The 12028-nt window shown below is 44.5% G+C and overlaps 3 protein-coding genes across 3 annotated transcripts; 1 reads left to right on the top strand and 2 right to left on the bottom strand.

Moving 5' to 3' along the window:
* Positions 1-3024: 3024 nt before the first annotated feature.
* On the bottom strand, positions 3025-3900 carry BGW36DRAFT_429907 (uncharacterized protein; the record flags this gene model as incomplete). The annotated part of the gene is made up of 4 exons (XM_046220757.1): positions 3025-3447; positions 3510-3580; positions 3637-3828; positions 3891-3900. 4 exons carry the CDS (start codon positions 3898-3900, stop codon positions 3025-3027), a joined length of 696 nt encoding a protein of 231 aa, XP_046069548.1.
* A 1876-nt stretch (positions 3901-5776) lies between these two features.
* On the bottom strand, positions 5777-7492 carry BGW36DRAFT_463513 (uncharacterized protein; the record flags this gene model as incomplete). The annotated part of the gene is made up of 4 exons (XM_046222219.1): positions 5777-6684; positions 6738-6951; positions 7017-7073; positions 7139-7492. The coding sequence occupies 4 exons, from the start codon at positions 7490-7492 to the stop codon at positions 5888-5890; spliced, it is 1422 nt and encodes a 473-aa protein (XP_046069547.1). The 3' UTR covers positions 5777-5887.
* Positions 7493-9696: 2204 nt separating this feature from the next.
* BGW36DRAFT_409487 (major facilitator superfamily domain-containing protein) lies at positions 9697-11647 on the top strand (the record flags this gene model as incomplete). The annotated part of the gene is made up of 4 exons (XM_046219109.1): positions 9697-9973; positions 10010-10056; positions 10120-10357; positions 10457-11647. The coding sequence occupies 4 exons, from the start codon at positions 9697-9699 to the stop codon at positions 11443-11445; spliced, it is 1551 nt and encodes a 516-aa protein (XP_046069546.1). The 3' UTR covers positions 11446-11647.
* Positions 11648-12028: the final 381 nt, after the last annotated feature.

Raw genomic sequence — 12028 nt, 5'->3', positions numbered from 1 at the left:
TCCATAGCTAGTTTACGACACTTTTCACCAGTTCCTGGTTTTCCACACGTCACAATCCGGCGCCATATATAGATAGTCACGGTATCTTATGTAGGCTAAAAAATTGTAAATAAAGCAGAATGTTCAGACGGGTTTGTGAGGATTCCCACATTTCTGGTTTGAAGTACCGATTAGAGCGAGATTTTAGGCCAGGCTTTATTCATTAGCAAGAACTTATTCACAAGTGGAACATGATTATCACCACTCTAGATCCACGACTCCGGGCAAGGGGGAATAAGCAGACGAAAGAATGCATGACTGTAATTTCCGATGCATGCAATGAAACGTCAAGATCTAAGACCTTTATATACTCTGGGTCCCCTAGGGTTAGCACCAAACGTGCTGCATATGTGTCTCTAGCCTGAGGTTCCAAATTGTGTAAAAGGTTTCATTCTTTTGCTCTACTCAAATACCCACTTGATCTTGCCCGAGATGTCGGGACCGATACCGCCATATAAATGGATGAAATGTTACCCCTTGTCCCAATAAGGTTTAATATCGTTTCAGGTACGGTACGGGCCCACAAAGTTAATCTGAGAGATCCAAAACCTGCCAACAGATCAAGATACAGTTAACCATCTTGTTGACGGATGCTCATTGAATGAGAATCCGAAAATTCATTAAAATACCCACTAGTTGCAGATCGAGCCAATATCTAGGAAAGGACGCATTGTAGTTCAAAGCTCGGTCAATGTTATTTAGTTGTATTAATGTATTAGACATGATTGTCAATCGCTACTAGTTAGTCCCTCTAATTTATCATCAGGTTGACCTTCATAAATAATTAAAGGATATATATCACTCCAATTTCGCTTCATTGAAACTTCATAAAAGGTAGAGAAACGGCAGCATGCAATTATAAGCCCCTTGTATTGCTCGACATTGAATCTATAAGTTCAATGTAGCGGCGGTTTTTTTAATTCCGTTGTTCTTCGCTGCTAGTGGTCAACTCGGAAGGAATCCAGTCACCCCGCCATGCGTATAGATATCTACGGGAAGGACGGAGTGTATATTGCTTATAATGATTTGAATATAGCATTTGTATATATTGATATAATTAATAAATTGAAAATTGTGAGTGGTTGTTCCTAATCTGTATAGTAGTATATAAGGAGTGGATTTCATGGGTCTTCTCATAATCTCCATTAGCAGGTACTCTAGCTAATCAATTTTCATGTATCTGTTCGGCTAGAGGAACACGAACGGCGATCGCGCGACCTAGGGTGATTCTTAGCTAGATCTCACCCCTTTTATTGCGCACTCACCCTTCTCATCTAGCTTTTTCACTAGGTCGATTGCCTTCTTGTGTTTATCAAATCTTTTGAAGTTATCTCTGATACATACGACCATAGGGTGTGGAAAACAGGGCTTCCCGTCCGCTCAGCCGTACTTAAGCCACACGCCGGCTGGTTAGTAGTTGGGTGGGTGACCACCAGCGAATCCCAGCTGTTGTATGTTTTTGCCTATTTCCTTTTTACTACGATTTCATTCGCACGAACCAATCCCTTTAATGCTTAAGCCAGAATATTCCAGGAACTGCCGCGAATTCTGATCGGGTGATGTGCCCTTTTTTCACGCTCGGTTATACTTGCGTTCCTCCCCAACCAGAGCCGACCAATCATGGACGGCATTCGTTGTCGTTGCTCTCACGACCGTGATGCAATTCCACCAGTTCACCATCTAATCTCCTATATCTCCCAAACAGTCACCACGTATCCCATTTTGTAAGTATAGGTAGACCAGGAGATCACAAAGAATTCTCTAGACAGACGACTTTTGTATTATTAGAAAGGAGACGAAATTTGACGCTAAAGAAGTAGATCGTCGCTATAACCAATTGAAATTATGAGAGGGATTGGGTATTTACGCGGGACAAATAGTCGTATCTTGTTTGCCATAAACAACAGGAGGATCTAATCACCTGACACTTTCGGTAGCAATTTAACCTTTAAGTAGTGCCTCGGTGTGGGTCAAGTGCGTTCAAAAAGGAACTATCCACTAGACTATCGCAATCCATCAACTCTCTCTCTTTTCCCTTGATATCATCTCCGTCACACACTTTCTGCCTCTTCATGCTATTATGAATATTCTAATTGTCTTCAAGTTGTATGAATATATCAATCTGATATTCACGCGACAACAATCTTCCACACTTGCTGAGAAATTGCTTGTTCATAAGCGCAATGTAGGCGGCAATGGTAGCAGAGAATAGCTGGCTTTGGTGACAAAGATAGAAACTGGGCAACCGGATTCCCGGCAGTCTGGACAATGCAGACCGTGGGACGGTGAATATCAGGCCCTCGAACGGAGGTTGTTAACACTGAGCTGGCATATTCCTCTATCAAATGGGGTATTTCGAGGATGTTCACATGGAGAAGTCTGGGGAAGTTTGAATAGAGCATCCAGGCACGTCGAAAAGCTCACACCAAATTACTGGCCTAGTAAAACAACCGTGGCTTGCAGTGTCAGCCCAATAGATGTCTCTGAGATGGCCAGCGAGAGGTCCGAATGAAACCCTTCAGCGTTAGGTATTATTGAGCCAGTAAATTTTGAGAGCAAGGAATGATGCTGTCTCAATAGTTTCGGAGGCGAATCTGCAATAATCTTTTTATAGTATCGCTTATTATATACGAGCGGTCCATCCAGGAGCTCCACACCACAGGAGTGGCATAGACTCTCATAGCCCAATTTGGAGAGGGGCGAGGGAACCATTGTGATTTTTCTATCCGAAACCGCCACTGTCTCTCTTTCTCATTGTGGACATATTTGCTTCCAAAAAATATAGGGATCAATTTTATAACCCCAAAATCTTGGAACTCCCCAAGGGATAGGATACTTGGGGCGGATGCTCACTCGATCGTCGCCAAAATCAACATATCTACAAGTAGCTCCATCTTAAGGTTTTACAAAAAGTGTACTAAATGCCAACCATATCGTATCGAGAATCTAGCAGGTAAAGCCTTTAGGATTCTTAAATTCTCTGTCTCAGTCATTTTCATTTCCCCAGGCAATGAAACGAGCAGAGTCCTTGGGTGTTGTATCAATGAGTGTCTTGATTGCTTCGTCGAGCTGTTTGAATGCGTCAGGATATGGTGGCCAATCCTTTGGTAGTGGAATCCCTACAACAGCCTCACAGCGCTGATGCATAATTGTAAGGAATTGTTCACCTAAGAGATCCACGGCAGGGAAATGTATCGTGTGATAGACGTCAACCTCAGTGCAGTCTGCAGCGGAAAGAGCACACACGCCTACAGCTTTGATAACTTCTAGTGAGCAAACGGTATCCCATTGTTGAAATTTTGTTTGTAGCAGTGGCGCAATAAGTCCCTGCCACGTAAAGTCCGCACTTATAGGTAGAACTCTACTAATCTCAGGCAGTTCGGAATATGTACTATCACCGGTTATAGTCTGGCCCAATGAACAACAACAAATATAATTTTATAGATATAGGATGCTATTCTATCTAAAACCATTGAAATGTAACGTGTAATTGAAGAATAGACAGTATATGTTAAACTCTCATGCACACTACCCTCAAAATCTGCCTAACTCTAGGTTAGTGTAAATAGTTGATGATGTCTTATTAAGAGCTCTTACCTTTCAGCCTAACAGCGCCCAGTTGCACTCTGCAGCAAGCGAATGCTTCAATGTCGATCGTGTAATAGGTTGGCAGTTGAAGTAAGACGCTGGCGACCTGCACACCACTGATTTCTCGGTTATGCGAGAGCGCATTAAAGCTGCGGAGTGCAAAGTTATTGACACCCTTTTCTCGACGCCGGAGATCTGTCGCTGTTGGTTACTCAGCAACCTTGGCCTTCTCAAGACTGCTTCAACAAGGCCGCCTTGGCCACCATCTGCCATGGAGAAACGTCATCTTTTGTGGCGTAGTTGGTGATGTAATAGATAAATGACAAAGACTTTGAGACTGTTGGAATCCAAGAGATGTCGTGATTAGAACAGACATAACTAGCAATAGCGGGATTCCATGGGTTTATCTTTATCAAGGCATGGTTTCAAGGGAGGTGTATTAGTCCACACTCGTTGACCTTAGAGATAGGAATCAGATCTCGAGGCATGCCAAAGCGACAAGTGTTCTTTCCGGGTCACGTTTTGCGGTATTTGAAGCATGTGGTGAGATGGTATTTCGAATGCACTTGCATTTTACGAGCGACATAATTGCTGTCATATGATAGTCGAAGATAAAAGTCGTCATCTAATTCGAAATCTTTGGCCGACGGTGCCGTGCTAGGAATGTTCACTTCAAGATTATGTAGAATACTCTCATCAATGTCTTGCATAATGATCGACTCTAGATAGCGAACCATACAAGTTGCAAAGTTAGTATCGTGCAGGAGCCGATCACGCAATGTAGTAAAAGCCAAGTTACCTCTCGCCCACGCTAATCCGTGGACATGTAGCATACCTCGGCCGTTGGTCTCGATAACAGCAAAATGATTGAGAGTTCACCAAGGATGCGTATGTAGCCGGTAATGGTAGTAAATAGGCCTTCCAGGACAGCTTTGCAGACGTGATGGAAGAACTCTGCAACAGCTACAGGGTTAGAAGTAGCAGCAGCTTCACGTACAGCAGCATCAAAACAGAGGGATATATCTTACCCTCACAACATGGTTGAGGACATAAATAGGCCTTTCCTCGTTCATTTTCGCTAAATGGTCAATGTCGATATGATTGCCTTGGCCGACCCTACCTTAACTTTTTTCCCTTTCGTCTACCACATATTTTGGTGCTCTCCGGATAGATAAATGATTTACCCTCTAGTCCAACCATCTATCTGTCTGTCCATTGGACTTCTCACGTAATCTGATTTGGAAATGTTTGCGCGACACGTGTTACAGGTTCAGAGGAAGTTCTAACTATTCATTTCAAGCACCATTTTCGAGGGTGTTTATTATTCTGCCATCTGTTCTTGATGGAACTCTAGGGTTTTGATGGCTAGATATCCTTAGGCATGTGATCAGGGGAATTATTGATCAAGAAATCAGATGAGATCAATAGTAGAGAGATAGGGTGAATCCCATAAGAATAAGTTAATTGAATAGATAGACATGACTCTAAAGAATAACTAGATGAGATTGATTGATCTGCTTCAATCTTATCAACCTGGTTCCTAGAATGAATGGGAATGTAGGCCGATTTATGTTGAATACGTATCGGCCTTAGGCGTGGAACATATGATAGAAATAACGTCACAATGATGAGATAGAACTATACAGAAATGTATATGTTATGAACTCGGGGGAAGAGCTTTGGTTGAGGTCTTCAGTATAGAGGGACTGTAGTGTAGGTGTATAGACTACACGCCAACCATCATATAGATCGGAGGAGCTTATAGAATGACGATGTATTCAACTATCTCTGTCGCTTATCTCACTAGGAGCATAGGGACAATAAGTCCCTATATGTAGATATCTAAGTTACGCGGGTCCAATCCATAGACCCACTGGCGCTTGGATATAGCCTCTTATAGGCCTAATCCTTTACAGTATAGATCATGCGCAGAATGATCGTGATATGAAGCCATATAGAACCACGTGATCCCTAGAGACTAGCGTCTTGGCTGATCACCTACTCTTACGGTCTTAGGCCTGAAGGCTTGACCAAGGAAGGATGCGGTTGAGATAGTCGATATAGTCGTCCATAGAATTGAGTATCTATTGGAATGGCATCCAGTCCTCAGTAGGCTACGTACGTTTAGTTGATACAGCCTCACTCTACCCTACTTTCTTCCCCCTGAAATCACAACAGATCGAGATTGCATATCTCGTGATATTCAGTTCAGAAGTTCTTCATTCGTTCCACGTCTTACCTTGCATGTCCTCACTCGTCCTCACTCTGTTTTATTTCCTTCGGTGAATTCCACTTCTCGCGTATCCACTTTCCGTAATTCCACTTGTTCAACCTCAGCCTCGGATTGCTGGTCCAGAACACTCTCAATTTTCAGTGCGTCTATGAGAGACATGAGGCCCGTTCTGACGGCCCTCTCAAGAGATGAATTATGTGGGGAGAGAGATGCATCTTTGCCAACTAGCGGATTCCTCCCTTCATGGTCGAGGAGGGCGCGTAGGCCCTCCAGAAGAAGAGGATGTGGGGGAACTTTACTCAAATCCACTGGTGGGGTTAGCTCTGGTTCTGGTTCGTCAGCACTGGGATCGTGGGATCTTGCAGCTTGGGGAGGAAGTAAGGTAACCCCGCTCCAGCCCGGGTCAATATATTTCTTGAGATTCAGTCCGCTGCCGATGATAGCGTCGATCACATCGCCAGTCCAGGCAGCAGACTCAAGATATCTCTTGGCATTATCTTTATCACTGATAATCGAGAAACCAATGGCGAATGCAGCTGAAAGGGCGGGTCCAATAACGGGTACAACAGAAAGTGAAACCGCAAGAATCCCCTTGATGAGATTAAAAATAAAAGGGTTGCTTTGCCTTGGAGGCGGCAAAGGCCGCCACACTAACTGGACAGCATGACTGGCGTTGACCAGGGTCACATAGTCAATCGCCGCCCAAGGGGACACGCGTATCATTTGGTCGGCCCCAGAACCAACCTGATCAATCACAACAAGCTTCGCGCTCCAAATGTCAGTTGCACGAAGCTGTCTGGGAATAGACAGGAGCGCCATCACCTCTGTTCTGCATTAGTGTGATTGAGGAAAATGGCAACTACATGCTGTATCTTACCAGGCACATTGATCCCCAAGGTGTGGTCGTGATGGAATCCTATACCCTTATCGCGAGAGAAAGGATGGTCTAGAAAGGATCCAAAGTTTTCACGCCAAACTGGTCGAGTTCCCTGACTGTAAAAATTGATCTGGAGGAACGTGCAAAGTTCAGGAAAGGCTTCATCAGTCTGTTGGGAGACTGGAAAGTAGACCGCGCGAATCGGCATGAGTAACTAAAGAAAAAGAGTCTTAGTACGATAGAAAAGCTTGACTAGTGCGGAAAGTGGCTGCAACGAACATGAAGCCACACCCATTGCTCTTGTGATGTTGGCATTGGGACCATCCAAACAAAGACCTTGATAGCGGTTAGTTGATGTGGACATATAGATCTTTGCATCGGATCTAAAGGGCTAAACAAACCCTTGCGGGCCCACCCTGGACCACATGCTCCCTAAAATCCTCGAGCTTTCCACCATAGTTCCAGGACCGGCCACGCCGTATGTTACCCTTTTTGCCATATCCAATAACGAACCGATCCCACCATTTATAAGTAAAGGTGAGTGGTCCTGACTTGGAAATTTGTTTTATTTGAACAGAATGCGGATGCTGGTGTACAGTACCAGACGCCATGCCGGGATGTTCGGCAAGATCATTTACAATTATCTCCAACATGAAGTACCCGTAGAAGTCTTCTGCTCTGGTTGGATCGTAATATACGTGGCTCAGAGAGTTACGAACGAAGAAAACCTCACCTTCGGGGTAGGCAGTACTCATGATGGGCAATATGAAAGAGAATGATGATAATGTAACACAAGATGAAATTGGAGTAGTCTTCAGTAGCAGAAAAAATTTCAGTATCTCAAGATTTGATAAACAGAGACTGGCAATGATTCAGTTCAGCTATTATAAGTATTTTTGCCACAGGGTATCCAAGTGATACCGTCTTATAACGAGGACCAATAGCCCGGAATATAGATACTCATCCTCACAGGAACCTCGTTGGGTATTCACGCAGTCAACAACCCAGGCTAATGCACCATATCCTTTACTATAACATTTATCTCCAGACACATATGCTGCAGTGAGTAAATCTACCCTTGTCTTTCCTTACCTGAGCGGGGTTGAATTATAATCCTATTGTTAGTATCGGTGTAGATTATAATAAATAGTAGTGCAGCGGATTGACTAAACTTATATTGTCAGGAATTGTCAACAATACTATTTGTATCTTTCATGAATTTATTCTTTCTTTCTTTCTTTTATTTTGGAGATAAATTACACTCTCCCAATTCTTTTCAGGCAGCCACTGCAACGCAACATCCAACATGTGTCTACTGCGCAACCCCACCGCCCAAGGAATAGTGAGGAAAGCTGTACTACTGATGTAAGATTTGATAAACTTTTGGACGCATATGCCGTATACCTTTACTGACAGATTGGCATTAACAGAATAGGGAGGGTGAATTATGGCTGCAGATGAGATCAGAGGTCTAGAAATTTGGTCGATCTATAGGGGTGGCCGAAACAGCCCGTAATTCAAGGTAGCTCCTGATCCAGAAAAGTTGGATACAATATTTCAGTGTAAACAGTTCCATGGAGGAGACAGGACGGACTCTTTCCGTATAATTCAATAAAGTCTTGAATTCATACAACAGCCGGCTATATTATACTAAATATGCTGGGATTAACAGGCGATCTTACCCTGGTGAGGAAAGATAATTGTGTGATGGCTAACCCCTCATGCAGTGTGCTCTTGGCACCTTGTAAAATAGCCTAATGCGATAATTCTGATTAATTTTTCCTCTATCTAGTTAATGTACAGTCTATTGTTTACTTTCCTTTCGCTATCGATCAACAAAATCAACGTGTATTTGCTCAGTCTGGTTCAGCTCTCTGTAGATATTTATAAACGTTTTTCTGCTTATCAACACCTGTGCTACAAATTTTTCTAAGTTTTCGTGGGCGGACAGCAATCATAACGGTCTAATCAGCTGTATGAATTTGGCCAGGCTACTGGGTCAGGCTGTAATGCATGTTGCATTCGGGGTGACGTATTGACGCATCGGACATGCAGATGAGACTGCCGGGTCCAGCCTTTGGACTGGACGCACCACACTCCTGAAGTACTATTGAAAAACATAAACAGCCCAAGCTGGCCAATGTTCAGCCTGTGGCGTGCACCGTGGGAAGGTAACTAGCGCACTGTAACACGGCCTGGCAGGACCGTGTCCGGGGGTGTCCGGAAGACTAGTTGTGGGTGAGTTGAAGCTTCACCGCTTCATATTGATGCTATAGAGCAAGGCTATTAGGGAGGAAGTTATCGATTTGGGTTATATGGTTATAGAACGCTTCGAACCGAAGGGTATTCGAAGTCGAGTAGGCTTATATTGAGAGTTATGTCAAAAATTATACAAGATATTGCTTGGTTCCTCCCTCCGGGTGAGAAACCAAGCCTATATACCTTAGTCTCTTCCTTAGGTCATTGATACCTAATCTAACTAGATAAAGGCATATATTGCGAGGTGAGGGGTACTTTCATCATGCCCGGGGCCTCATGGTATCAATTATGATAAGTCATAATTGACCACCGGGATATCCCTGAGTTCCACGGTCCTGCCGGATCACGCCTAAACATGCTTCCTGCGTCTATCTCTGTTGCAGATTTAGTCTTTTATGACATATGCCACACTTGTTGGGACACTTGAATTTCATCTGAGACTCTTTTCAGGTATTCTCTCTGTATTTAACAGCTCAAAGAATGGATAAGCTGAATACAAATGTAAGATATATGTCATTCGCTGCACCTTACTTCCTACCCCTCTAGTTCGACCGACATCCCTCTAACACTTCGACGCCATAGCCAAAAACTGAAACTCAAATTGATTTTGAGAGCGCGTCTATCAATATTTAGTTATCCAATTAATAGTCGAAGTTACCCCTTAGCCTTCTTTTCACTCTCGTGAACAGAGAGGGCTTCGATGGCCGTCTATAGAGTGCGAAAGGCGCCCCAGAAAGAAACGCCTAATTCCTCTCATAGCACCCCTACACGGGATCAAGAGGACACCGACAGGAGCACTCCTAGCCCTACCGTCGCTCAAGTTGAAGAGTATAAGCACGTATTTGCCACAGGATTCAAGCTCGTCTCTATCGTAACAGGCGTCACCATATCCTATTATCTCCTTTTCCTCAACCTAGCTATCATTTCCACCGCGACTCTCTCTATCACCTCAGAATTTGACTCGTTGACGGATATGGGTTGGTATTCCGGCGCATACTAACCTGCTAGCGCAGCATTTCAACCGTTGAGTGGCAAGATCTACAGATACTTTCCCTTAAGCGTAAGTAAATCTAGGCGCCCTGTACTAATTCCCAGTGCTTCACTTAGGCTAACTCTGACATAGTGGTCCTTTATCGCCTTCTTCTTCGTCTTTGAGCTCGGATCGGCCATATGCGGCGCGGCACGGTCGTCGAATATGTTCATTGTGGGCCGCGCGATCGCTGGTCTAGGTTCCTCAGGCTTATTTACTGGCACCATCACCATTACCTCTAACACCCTCCCGCTACAGAGACGACCGCTGGTGATGGGAATAAACATGGGCATTGGCCAGTTGGGTCTTGCGTGTGGTCCTATTCTCGGAGGTGCTTTCGTCACGAATGTCTCGTGACGGTGGTGCTTCTACATCAACCTTCCCCTTGGTGCTCTCGTTGCCACCTGCCTCCTCTTCAATGACGCGCCAGAGGCGACCGTCAAGCCCCATTGGCGCGATGTTCTCAGTACAGCCATCAAGTCGCTGGACCTCACTGGATTTGCCCTTATTAGTCCTGCTGCTACTATGTTTTTGTTAGCTCTCGAGTACGGCGGGAACCAATACGCCTGGAACAGCTCGGTCGTAGTTTTTGTTAGCATGGGCAGCCCTCTTGTAGCCGACTTTTATCTTGCTATTTTCTTTCAAGCAATTCAAAATGATTCGGCTCTGATGAGTGACGTGCATATGCTTCCGATGACGCTTGGCATGGTACTGTTCACCATGTTTACCGGCGCCATAACCCAAGTCACTGGCTACTATCTTCCGTGGGTTCTTGCGGGCAGCTGTATCTCAGCCATTGGATACGGACTCCTGTCGACATTGAATTCTACGACCTCTACTGCGCGCTGGGTCGGCTACCAGATCCTCTACAGCGCTGGCAGTGGTATAGGAAACTCGGGTGTAAGTTGCTTTGCCTTATCATATTCATGTCCTGCTTTGTCCAGACCTAACCTACCTCGTCATCCCTGGGCGTACATCACCATCCAAAACCTCGTCCATCTGAAACAGATCCCTACGGCCATTGCTATCGTCATATTCACTCAAAACCTAGGCGGCGCCACCTGGATCGTTGTCGCCAATTCCATCTTCAATAACAGCCTCCGGAAGCAGCTGTCGCGGCGTGCTTCACGCTTCGGCCTCGACCCAGACGTTATTGTCGACACCGGCGCCAGCTCCCTGCGAAACCTGAGCCTGTCCGCCTCCCAACTGGCCGCGGTGCTGGAATCCTACGGCACCAGTATTGATCATGCCATGTATCTTGGAATCGCTGTGGCCGGTGGCATGCTACTCTCCGCTTGGGGCCTAGGCTTCGAGAACGTTCTGGAGATAAAGAGACTCAAGGAACTTACCAATGATAATAACAAGAGAGAAGCAGAGCCAGCGCCGGAGGACCAGGCTACAGAGAAGCGGGTAGTCTAAAGTGCGAGGCCGAGGGGCGGTGATAACCGGCTATCATATGTATTTGTTGCTGATCTTTGTCTTTGTCGTTGTTTAGATTTCCCTCCCCTAGTGAGGTTTATTTAGATATTATTAAATTGTTAGGAGGTATAGATGAGACTGACGAGGTACCTTCAGCACTGCATATAGGTTCCAATAGACCATTCATGACCAAAAGTGACACACTGGACATCAAACACCATTTAGAATAGAGATGCGAGAAGGGATCCACAATTATAGGATTTTCACCTATTGCGTTGGGCGCTCTTCTTCGGACATGCCTAGTTCAACACGATATCGGTTGAATGAAGGTTATTATGTATTTTTAACCTAGTAAAGTAAATGAAGAAAAATGTTTTCTAAATAGTATTAATAACTTTTAAGATCGACTTCTATTTCAAATTATATGAGTTCTGATTGACCTATGATAGGAACCGATAGCGTAGCCGACTAAACGCTAACTCCATAATTACCTAGTGTTGTTTTATGAACAACTAATAATGTTTCGGAAATACATAGACAAAGGAAGAAAATGGGTTAAAAAGTGTTGCTACCGCACTTAAAA

This window comes from Talaromyces proteolyticus (genome assembly GCF_021365285.1).
Source record: "Talaromyces proteolyticus strain PMI_201 chromosome Unknown BGW36scaffold_9, whole genome shotgun sequence".
NCBI lineage: Eukaryota > Fungi > Ascomycota > Eurotiomycetes > Eurotiales > Trichocomaceae > Talaromyces > Talaromyces proteolyticus.
Note: the sequence above shows the minus strand (reverse complement) of the source record. Positions and strands in the feature narration are given on the sequence as shown.